Source organism: Lissotriton helveticus, chromosome 10 (assembly GCF_964261635.1).
Source record: "Lissotriton helveticus chromosome 10, aLisHel1.1, whole genome shotgun sequence".
NCBI lineage: Eukaryota > Metazoa > Chordata > Amphibia > Caudata > Salamandridae > Lissotriton > Lissotriton helveticus.
The window spans coordinates 423,095,458-423,107,979 of record NC_136071.1 but is presented as its reverse complement, the minus strand read 5'-3'; the positions used below and the strand labels follow the sequence as shown (position 1 = coordinate 423,107,979).

At 44.4% G+C, this 12,522-nt stretch overlaps 1 protein-coding gene across 1 annotated transcript in view; it reads left to right on the top strand.

The window, feature by feature from the left end:
• Positions 1–12,522, top strand: part of LOC144784026 (syntaxin-binding protein 4-like) — a 1,158,996-nt gene that overhangs the window by 152,689 nt on the left and 993,785 nt on the right. The window contains exons 6-7 of the mRNA XM_078662726.1: positions 2,015–2,089; positions 12,399–12,406. Of these exons, the coding sequence (XP_078518852.1) occupies positions 2,015–2,089; positions 12,399–12,406 (83 nt within the window). The remainder of the gene's footprint in view (positions 1–2,014; positions 2,090–12,398; positions 12,407–12,522) is intronic.

Below are 12,522 nucleotides of genomic sequence, written 5' to 3'. Positions count from 1 at the left end.
GCCTTGGAGCAATCTTTCAAAGCCTGCCTATATGCGGTCTTCTGCTGGGTGCAAATGAGCCAGCTGAAGTGCAATCCAGAAGAGGTTGACAGTCTGCTGTTGGGCTCATTCAGTCCATGTGGTGGAAGTAAAGCTGATCAGAATCGCCACCATCTCCTCCTCCCTCTGCCGAAGAATCTAGGCTTTGAGTTCAAAAACAAGTCTTTTCAACCCCACGTGTCTGCAGTGGTTGGTTCTTGCTTCGGATTTCCCCGTCCTGGTTTCTATCAGCCTGATTCATCATTCTCCCGTTTTGCGAGCCCCTAATAGCGATTCATAAGGAATCGCTATTAAGGACTTGCAAAACGGGATTTATGTAGGAATTGCTAAATAAATAGCGATTCCTACACATTCCTTATTTGCGAGTAGCAAATTGCTAATCGCAAATAAGGAATAACTCCCCATTCATTCCTATGGGCCAAAAGGCCCATAGGAATGAATGGGGAGTATTCCTTATTTGCGATTAGCAATTAGCTAATCGCAAATAAGATAGCGATTTAAAGGGTGCCAGGGGTGTCCAAAGGACACCCTGTAGCACCCCTTAAATGCAAATTGAAACAGGTGTTGCGCACACACATGTCCAGAGGGCATGTGTGTGTGCAACATGCAACTTAGAAAAATGCTTTTAAAAGCATTTTTCTAAGTTTTTGCTATTTACCGAGAGGTCTGACCTCTCGGTAAATAGCGGCCCAAAATTGCAATTTCGCAATTTTAAAATGCTTCCATGAATTGCATTTAAGGAATCTCAAATAGAGATTCCTTAAATTCAATTCTTCGCAAATGTGCGAATTCTTAAATAGCGAATTTTGCATTTGGGATGATGAATCCCAAATGCAAAAATTGCACTCGCAAAAGGCAAGATTCTGAGAATCTTGCCCTTTGCGAGTGCAATTTAGCTTGATGAATCAGGCGGTATATCTTTTACCTCTACACTCTTGGAAGAGGCGGTAGATAGATGCATTAATGACATCGCGTTTGGACCATGCTAATGCTTTCTCCCTCTCTTGCTCTGTCTGAGGGTCCAACCAGGAGACTGCGAAGGGTTCTGCATGCTGCGGCTCGCCTGATTCTTGGATTACTTGGCGTGGGTCTATAGCCTCTCCGCTGCGATCTCTTCGCTAGCCCCCAGCGAAGAAGACGATTCTATATAAGTGTTTGCTTCTGGTCCATCAGGCCCTCTGTATCTCACTGACAGATGTCATTCAGGTCTACTGTCCGAGTAGAGCTCTCGGGTCAGCAACCGCCGCCCTGGCACTGGTGCCTAGGCTCTGGGGAATGAGAAAGGGGGCTGCTCCTTTTCTTATCTAGCTGCAAAGGATTGCAACCAACTCCCTTTGGCTCTCTGTGCTATTGGTTCTGAACCTCTGTTTAAAAACAAAAATCTCAATCCATAGCTGTTTGCCTTGCCCTAGTTACCTAGGTCTCCCTTTTATTTCTTGACCTGTGAACCCACTCAAAGGAGTAGCCAATCGCTTTACAAAACCCTTAAACATGTTCACTAATGGAAGGGGCTAAACAAGGTGCCCTGGCTGGGGCTAGGTCATGGTTAACACATCTGGCAGCTCAGCCAACCAGATGTGGAAACTGCCCACCCGGTGTCAACCGAGCCTAGTGAACTCCTGTGTGCACAGAGTCGATTTTGATAAAGGCAACTTCTGCTACTGACTCAAGGGATCGGGGGTGAAGTGGGCTGTGTTGGCTACAATTGGGGAGTCTTGAACAATCTATAGTTTTTAGCAATGTAAACACTGACATCCTGTGCTATGGGCTCTTTGGGAATGTGGATTGCACTGCTGTTCCTGCATAATGTCGCACTGGGTAACGGACAGTGTGCACAAGACAGACAAGTGAATTGTTTTATTATGTATCACACTATATGCTATGTTATACTGCCAATCATCCGAGTGCTCCGAAGCCTAGTCCCTGACTGGTTCTGAAGATACTTACATGTTAATATTCTTTGATTTTGCTGTAGGAGGGAATTCAGGGAGCTGCTGAAAAAGTTTGGCTGCCACAGTGACAGCGGGTCTTCAAGGAGCTCCCCAACCATGTACAGCGGAGGTAAGATTTACTTCACTCTGTGCGATAAGATTTGACTGGTGTGTCACGTGACTAACCAACGTATAGAATATATAATACGGGTTTAGGAGATTGGTATACCAAATGTCGATGTGATTAATTGAGGGAGAGAGGTTTGCAGGTGTCATGGCTCAGAAATGCAGTTTTCATTTCAGGTGAAGTGACACCAAGGCCCAGGGTTCTGATGGGCCCAGAGCACCCCACTTTGATCCGTCAGAAGAGAAATGGGTACATCATTCCCTTTGCTTGTGGTACTTGCTATGCCATTGGTTCATGCAGATGGACCAAAGTGGCCTACTTGTAAGTGCCATGGTGGAAATAAAGAAATTAAAACATTGGTTGCCAATGGTTTATATGTATGATTATAGAAAAGAGACAACCATGGAATAGACATGCAGGCAGAATTGGATTAGTACCAGCAGCTAATCAACCTTAGAGGGCTGTAATTAAATGAAGGTGACGATTTGGGTATTCAAAACACACGCAGAAGGGGGTTGTCTAGGCTAAGGGCAAGGTTTGATGTGGCATCGACACCAATATTTCATTTACCTCGACGCTAAGGATTACGCAGCTATGAAATTTGTATTGTTATATCTATCCATTCTCTTTCTGTGTGTTCGTCCTCTGCATTTCTCTGTATGCTTGATTGTATGCTGTCTGGTTCGATTTGTGATGTGTTGGACTGTTTCTGCATCTGTTTATTTGTAGCCTATGTTTGTCAGCTGCTATGAGTTGGTTTGGCATGGTACTTAAGTCTCTCCCGCATTTCTTCTACAGTCTGCCATTCCAATCTCTATGTGAGTGAGCCTTTCTTGCTCAGGGGCGGCTCTTCCATGAGAGTGGAGGAGCATCACCCTACCGCTTTCTGGCAGTGCGAGAAGCAGAAACATGACAATGGTATTTTAAATACCTTTTTATGTTTCTGCTTCTCGCGCTGCGAGTAAGCAGAAGGGTATGCCTGGTTGGGTTGGGGTCGGTCGGGTCAGGGAGGAGTGGCTTGCCCAATGCTGTGGGTCCTGACTGTTTGGTCGCCCCTCTGGGGCTGACCAAACCAGTCATGCGCACTCTGCATTTTTTCTATGTAGTTGCATGCAGCCTACATAGCGAAAATGGTCTCCCTACAGGCGCCCAGCTGGGCGCTGTCCGCACCAATCACATTGTTGCCATTGCAGCATTGTGATTGGTTTAGGGAAGGGGAGGAAGGATGCCTGCTTCCTGATGTGGCACCCGGCCAGGAGCGTAGGCAGCGTGTGACCTGGTAAGTTACGTTTTAAATTTATTTTTAAATCTTAAATGCCCCCACTCACGAGTCATGCGAGCTGTGACTGTTCTTACTTACACCTTGCCAACTAGACACCTAACGTAGACTACAGACTACCTCTCCATTTTGGGGATGATTTCATTCACAAGATTCCAGCTTGTTCCCTTTCTCTCATTCCCTCCCTTATTTTGTCCTGCTACATCCATCACTTTGAGCTGGTGTTAGATATAAGATAAAGTACCTCATATTGTACATTTTAAAAATAATGTAAGTAACTTGAGGTCCTGGTTAAGGTCATCGAACAGAAAGGTGACTTAAAATATCCTTTTTAACAGGGGGCAAGGTCGAGGGGGTGTGGCCAACCGCCTAAGATGGCGGACACATAAACGCAGAACTTCCGGGCCAAGCCATTTCATCCTGATTTATCCTCAAGTAGTGGCTTCATTCTGCCACTACACAAAGATGCCAGACCTATTACTTGTCTCCGGGAGTGTCAAGCCTGGTTTGCAGTCAAGCGGCCTGTAGGATGGACCTGTGGCTGCGTGTCCTGGCTTTGGAGGTATGTGGCGTCAAGCAGTACTGCTCATGCTGCTGCAGTGGTAACCCTGTTTCTACACTGACCGCTCCTACCAGAGGTGCTCTGTGGAAACACCGGCCGGAAGAGACGATGGCGCGGAGGCAGAGGTAACCGTGCCACCGCCAGGACCACACCGGAGCCACAGCTCTTTGAAGCTCCGAGGTAGTTGTTTTTCTTAAAATATGCCTGAAGAGTGACTGACTCAGTTGGTGGATTATTACAAGGTATTCTATGTTATTTCCAGCATAGTGCGACCGTAACATGCAACACTGCATCTCCAGGCAGAAGTGATTACTTACAAAAAAGAAGGGCCAAAGTTATGGATTTATGCTTACAATACCCTGTTCTAGCAAATAAATAGCATTAAAAACGAGATACTGAATGTCCCCCTACTCATTAAATTTCAGAGTCCCCGCCCTCCATTGAACTGTAGACAGCAGTTTTGGAGCAAAACAAGATAATACAGGTACTGTCACAAGCAATAAGAGTAAGAGTCTGGTCTTAGTTTAAAGATGTATAAAAAAGTCTCCCACTGACTGACACCAATTCATATTATTTTATGTTTGACGGAGAATGCCACCTCCAGTCCATGTCCTGAGGAGAACCCGTAAAACAGAATCAGGGTTCGAAATGCGTTGACCTTATGCCGGAATATGAACTGTATTGGGTGCTACAGTAATGTAGTTGAAAAATGTTTCCCCTGCAAGCAGACCGTTATAAGTGTTTTCCAGCATAATTAACAAGCTAGCCTGTATGAATTATTTTTAGGCCGCTTGTTTGTGTATTTTACATTAGGACTGGTGCCCCATTAGCGAAATCAATTGAGGCATCTCTATCCCGCCCCAATTTGTCTATGGTGTCTACATGAATGTTTTTCATTTATGGTTGCGTGTAATGTGTTTTTGTATTTATGGTGAAAAAGTCTTGATACTTGTGCCTTGTTTTTGGTCATATGTAAATATTTCAAAAAATATGTAAATAAGTAAAAATGTACTACAATGATGACATTGCCCGCTTAGGATTATTGGCTAGGTGTGGTGTATATATATAAAAGTATGAAATGTATCTATCTGGCCATCTTTTTTGTTTAATAAATTAGTGTGGTCTAGGCCAGATAGTAACCAGACCCAAGCCTTCATTGGTCCCTGTGTTAGTAGAGCGAGCAACAGCTCGCAAGGCTATCGCTTAAAAGCAAAATTGAATTTGCGTTCATTTAGTGAGCCTAGGGGTCTCCCATCCCTAGGTACTTAGTATGTCCGAAAAAGACACGTTATCATTTAGTGAGGATCACATCCAAAAACTTATTTCAGACCCCACTCTGTTTTCATCAATTACCTTGAGCAGTACAGCAAAACAACAAAACGTTTCAGATAATCTGATTCGGTTACAAAAGAAGCATGTGAGAACTGAATTACATGGCCACTTCTTACTTGCAAATTTAAAGGCGGGGACTATTCCCTGGGGACTTCAGATAAAAAATGTTCCGGTGATTTTCACCAACAATCCTGTATACAGGAAGGCGTTTAGCTGTATCAGCACCAAATGCAGCAGAGATCTGATGGTACACACTATCGAGACAGCGCAGAGAGTTTGTAAAAAGGAAGAAGAAGAGATCGAGGAACAGTTAAAAGCTATTAAGGACAACCACACTGAGGCTGAAGCCAAATTACTTCTTGAGAAAATTGAAAAAGAATTAGCTACATTCAAAGACCATACAATCAATTTTAAAACAAACACATTTGAGAAAGACAAGAAGCGCTTTAATCTAGAGACTGTGTATCCATATTTGAAAGACGAGTTCTATACTCGACCAGACTCCACGAGGTTCTTGAATACTTACCAAGGGAGATCCAAGAAAAAAATTCTCACGTTCTTTGAAACATCGTCTTCTGAGGCCTCTGTTGATTCTGATCCAGGAGAGGGTTCCTCCAATAGAAATTAGCAGAAAAGGCCTTTTTTAGGCCAGGGCCAACAACAACCACGTAGTCGGTTCAAGCCACAATGGGAGATGACAACTCTCAAAAATCATTACAAATCATAAACAAATCCCCAATCATTAATTTATCTAATCGAGTTCTCAGCAAAGCAGAAATGGAGGTATTGGAACTTGGATTGTCGTCCGTCCCAGGTACTACAATGGATTTTACCAAAATCAAAATGGAAATCATGGAGTTCTTCGGGAAAATCCGTCTCAGGTGGTTCTTCAAAGACACACCAGATCATGTCCAAACTGAGGCTTCCGGATTAAGAAACAAGTCCCTTTTCTGTCCATCGAATTACAACATGTCAAAAGATATCATGACTTTTGAACGTACAGTATTGTCATCATTGAATGTCCTAGAAAAGAAACAACTATATGTTCCATCAAATTTATCTAAACATCATAAAGAAGCAATCAAGGAATTAAAGAACCAGCAGGAGACCGTGAGCAGACCAGCGGACAAGGGAGGAGCTGTGGTTCTATGGTCAAAAGAATTGTACAGAACCGAGGGGAGAAGCCATGTGTACAATCAAGAATGGTATCGACGAATTACCCAAGACCCTACCACACAAATAATGCAGGAGATAATTTCAATTGTGAACGAAGGCAAGGAAAATGGGATTCTTGGCCCAAAAGAAGCAGAGTACTTGGTGAAAAAACACCCTCGAACACCACAACTGTACTTTTTACCCAAAGTGCATAAGGACGCATCAACGCCATCTTGGAGTCAGTGTCGAAATGCCTCGATGTGTTCCTCAAGCCATTTCTACCAGAAGTACCATCATACTTATGGGACACAATGGAATTGATCAACAAGGTGGAGGGCTTTCAATTTGATCCCACGACACAGATTTTGGTGACAATGGATGTTGCGTCATTATATACGCAAATCCCTCAACAAGATGGGTTGGAGGCCATAGAAGTCTACCTGAGAAGAGACCTCGCCCCCTTAGAGTACCAACAGAATTTATTATAAGGCTGGTAGCGCTGGCATTGAAAAGAAATTTCTTCAAATTTGAGGAGGAGCTGTTCCTGTAGGTGAAGGGGACAGCGATGGGATATCCGTTTGCGCCGGAGATGGCAGTTCTGTACATGGCCCAGTACGAACAAAAATATGTTTACAAAAACAATCCATACAGTGCCCACATTAAGCAATGGCTAAGGTACATCGATGACGTGTGGTGCATCTGGGAAGGATCCGTGATGGCCTTAGAAGAATTCCATGAATGGCTAAACAACCGGAGTCCTGATATAAAATTCAGTCTGACACACAACCGTAAGTCACTTCCATTTTTGGATGTCGAGATGAAACACACGCCGGAAGGGTTGATGTCCTCCTTGTACCTCAAAAAAACGGACAAAAATAATGCACTGCATTTTAAAAGCTATCATCCAAGAAATCTTAAAAACAATCTCCCCTATGGACAGTTCCTAAGGGTGAGACGAAACTGTGCAAAGCTGCAAGACTTCGGGACACATGGAGAAGCATTATGTAAAAAATTACAAGACAGAGGATAACCCCGAAAGTTGGTCAAGCACTCTAGGAAAAGAGCACGTTGGACTCCTAGAGAACATCTACTTGTTTGGACCCCACACGCATCCTGTTCAAAAAATTATTCGCAACCATTGGCATTTGGTTGATGATGCCATACCTAGCATTGGACCACCGCTGTTTGCTCTTAAAAAAGACTGAAGTATAGGGCAGCAGATCACTTCCACTTGGCCTCTACCAAAGAAAGATAATCAAAGCACACTGTTTGGTTTCAGTCCAGTAAAAAGGCATCATAAATGTGGAACTTGCTCTTTATGTGATATCACAATAGAAGGCTCACTATTTACTGATGGCAGAAAATTATAGCGCCATGATCAATTTACCAATTGCAAATGCAAATATGCAATTTATGCAATCTTATGTCCATGCCAAAAGATGTATATTGGAAAAACGAAACAAGAAGTACGCCAGCGAATCATCCAGCATCGCTCTAGGATCAAGCATAAAGTGTTAACGGTGCCACTGGTCACCCACTTTCTAGAACTAAACCACAGTCCTAATGATTTAAAGTGGACAATTTTGGCAATAATAAGGAGGTCTGCAGATGCGGGAGGATACCCTGATGTACAACTAGCGCAAAAAGAAGCTTTTTTGATCATGAAATTTGATACAGCCATGACTGGATTGAACGAACTGTCCGAAATAAGTAACCTGTGAGAATACACATACATGAACTCATGCCCACGGAGGGCTATCACCACGAGCAGCACTGAGTACTACCAGGGATCGCACTCGAATATCAAAAAATTACAACCACTCATTTCGAGCCGCCCGAAAGCACATTGTACAATAATTCAGGATTTAGAACAATCAGTCAACCCAAGCACTAAATTTGATGTAGCGTCTTTCAAGGCAATTTGTGGTAAAGCTTGCACCAACAAACTCCCAATACCATCAGCCACTGCGAAGGTACCGTAACTGTCGCTCACACTGTGTCTTTAAATAAATGCATTGGTGCACACGTCCCGATCACGTGACTCATATTTGTGTTCCAACTTGGACGACTAAGAACGAGATTGCAGCCGGAGAGCGGTACACTCGATGAAATTAAGTTCAACATCGGCGAGCAAAATGTAGACTAAACAGTGTGCAGCAACAAGGATCGGCTAGTGTAATATGATGCACGTTGCATCTTGTCATTGCAGAACTTATAAAAGACAAAAGACAAAGATCGCTGACCGCGCGATGGCGCGGAGGCAGAGGTAACCGTGCCACCGCCAGGACCACACCGGAGCCGCAGCTCTTTGAAGCTCCGAGGTAGTTGTTTTTCCTAAAATATGCCTGAAGAGTGACTGACTCAGTTGGTGGATTATTACAAGGTATTCTATGTTATTTCCAGCATAGTGCGACCGTAACGTACAACACTGCATCTCCAGGCAGAAGTGATTACTTACAAATAAGAATGGCCAAAGGTATGGATTTATGCTTACAATACCCTGTTCTAGCAAATAAATAGCATAAAAAACAAGATACTGAATGTCCCCCTACTCATTAAATTTCAGAATCCCCGCCCTCCTTTGAACTGTAGACAGCAGTTTTAGAGCAAAACAAGATAATATAGATACTGTCACGAGCAATAAGAGTAAGAGTCTGGTTTAAAGATGTATAAAAAAGTCTCCCACTGACTGACACCAATTTATATTATTTTATGTTTGACAGAGAAGGCCACCTCCAGTCCATGTCCTGAGGAGAACCTGTAAAACAGAATCAGGGTTCGAAACGCGTTGACCTTATGCTGGAATATGAACTGTATTGGGTGCTACAGTAATGTAGTTGAAAAAAATGTCCCCTGCAAGCAGACCGTTATAAGTGTTTTCCAGCATAATTAACAAGCTAGCCTGTATGAATTATTTTTAGGCCGCTTGTTTGTGTATTTTACATTAGGACTGGTGCCCCATTAGTGAAATCAATTGAGGCATCTCTATCCCGCCCCCAATTTGTCTATGGTGTCTACATGAATGTTTTTCATTTATGATTGTGTGTAATGTGTTTTTGTATTTATGGTGAAAAAGTCTTGATACTTGTGCCTTGTTTTTGGTCATATGTAAATATTTCAAAAAATATGTAAATAAGTAAAAATTTACTACAATGATGACATTGCCAGCTTAGGATTATTGGCTAGGTGTGGTGTATATATATAAAAGTATGAAATGTATCTATCTGGCCATCTTTTTTGTTTAATACTACTGGGAAGCATATATGTCCCAAATATGGAGCAGGATACGTTCCATGCACAACTTACCAAAGCACTCGCAGACTGGACTATGAACCCCTGAATAGTCGGGTGTGCTGGATATATACTTGGACCGTTCACACCCTCTTTTACCGGGCACAGCTTCCATTCGACATGCCAAGGTGTTTCACACATGGTCTAACGGTGGACTATTGCAGATGTCTGGTGTTGTAAAAATGTTGGCATGCATGAATATTTCTACCACTCCCCACCACACGGACTACATACACAACTAGACCATATCTTCTGTACCACCACCCTTTTATCCCAAATAAGGCACACCTCATATCTTGGGTAAACGATATTAGAACACAACCCCCTAAAACGTACTTATCCTGGGGTCAGATTCCTACACCGGTCCCCATTTGGAGGCTTAGCCCGTACTTGTTGGAGGATTGGGTGTTTCTTGACAATTTATCCGCCACCATCTACAGTTATTTTAGTGAAAACACCAACACAACCTCTTCTTCCATTAACTGAGTGGTAAGAATTTAAGGTTGTCATCAGGGGCACTTCAATATGTGCCGTGGTGGGGGTATGTCAAACAGTCCATAACAAACTGAAGTCAGTAGAAGCGACACAGGGCAAACTGGAATGGGCAGCTTCTTTAATAAATTAAATGGTGGTGGTGTGCAAGGCATGCATGCCTGGGACCCCGCTGAGGCTCTTAACTGATTGCTGCGCGGGCCCCTGAGGCACTTATAAATGGTGCGCAGGCCTCGGCCGGGGCCCCTGAGGCTCTTGCAAATGGTGCAGGGGCCCCGGCCGGGGCCCCTGAGGCTCTTGCAAATGGTGCAGGGCCCCGGTCGGGGCCCCTGAGGCACTTATAAATGGTGCGCGGGCCCCGGCCGGGGACCCTGAGCATCTTTCAAATGGTGCAGGGGCCCCGGCCCCTTATGCTCTTGCAAATGGTGCAGGGCCCTAGCCAGGGCCCCTGAGGCTCTTGCAAATGGTTCGGGGGACCCGGCTGGGGCCCCCGAGGCTCTTGCAAATGGTTGGTGGGCCCGGCCGGGGCCCCTGAGGCTAGGTACAATGGTGCACGGGGCCCCCTGAGGCTCTTAAGAAATGGTGCACAAGGTTCTCTTTATATTAAATAAATGACTGACCCGGGACGCGTATGCGCGTTGAACAGGGTGGGGGGGGCGGGGGCAGGGCTGGTGACCAATGCCTGGCCCCTGTTTATATTTGTCATGACATGCGCAGAGAGCTCAGCCCACACGCAATTAAAAATGCGCGTTAGGGACGAGTAAGGTGTGGCATCCAAGAGAAGACCCAGCAGCAACGCTCTTACGCAGGTCAGGACTGTCCGAAGTCCACTGCGTCACCGGCCGGGCCTTTATCCACCATAATTTAAATTATTTGCACCCCGGCCCCCTACCTGGCTATCCTTGCGCTCGCTGGCTGCAGCCTCTGCCCGCCCCGCTTGCGGCCTTGCGCCTAACAGAAGTCTGAGCTGCAGCAGGCCAGGCCCCAGATCTCAGGTCAAGTGTCAGGTGAGTCTGCGACTCTGCGTCCGAGTCTGACGGTCCGAGCCTGCTCATGTATCACATCCGCACGCATGTAATTGGCAAAAAGCCTTGACAAACCTATTGGTTTTGCCAGCGCTTGGTAAATTACAAATGCAGCTTAGGAAAATGTACTTTTCGCATTTGCATTGCTCACCTTCACCCTGAGCAGTTGTATTAGCTTGCCAATTGGTGGGTTTAGCAGTGCTGCGTGTGGCATGTAGGCAGAGTGAGTGGCAGTGATTCGTGTTCAGAGAGTTTATGAGTTGGTCAGGAGGTAGTTAGTAGTTTCAACAACAGGCGTTATTTCACTCGACTTTTTTTTTTTTATTAGAAAGATGGGCCTTGTGTAATACTTAACAGGATGCAAAATCATACCATTGCGGAAAAGCACAACACAGATTGGATTAGGGTGGAGGTTTAGTTGCAACAAAATATTTCCACGTGGAGATAGCTGGAGCTAAGGGATCTCTCTGTATGCCCGAAAAAATGTATTTGAGAGCTTTGAACATAACGCAGGGAGGTCACTCGGAAAGTGCAGTGCGCATGGTAAGGGAGTCATCTGAGTTTAATGAATGTTGGCATGATGTGGACAAACTTCTTCGGCTTTTGGGTCATAAAGTGCAGTTTTTAAGAGAAGTGTCTGGACAGCAAGAAGAACAGTGAAAATAGACAACCCATATTTCACTCTCGCAATCACTAGTCCCTGTACGACCTGCTTAAGATCTTCTTTGGGAGTGAGTCACTTTGCCAATTTTATGAGTCTTGCCGGATGCTGAACCAAAGGGGATGATGGACGGGGCGTTTGAGCAATGCCTGATGTTGGGCACTTTTCACAAATGCTTTTATACTGGCATCCGGGTTAAGTTTGTAGTTTAGTATGAATATCAATGATATGATATTTTGTATCTGGTAAAAGGAACGACCTTCTTCTTTTCTGTGTGTAAGCCGACCCTTTGCTGTTATTTTCTGTGTCAGAGGTCATTATCAGGGCTTGGTTCTGATTCAGCCTTATATTCCCGCCCAAAAATACTCCTCTATTTGGGTGCTGATGGTTGTTATTAATACTTATATAAATATGCCTGCTATCCTATACAGCTGTTATTAAATGCACCGTGCGTCGAAGAATGTCCCAAGAGGTTCAATATAAGTGTAAGTTGAATGTAAAGAGGCAGGGCAGTATTTGTACCTTTGTGACCTCAGTGGTGTTTCAAAGGGGTGTTAGAGTCACTTATTTTCACCACCTGTCAGTGTTTAGACATGATGTGGGCCACTGACTAAGACTCCCACTGATA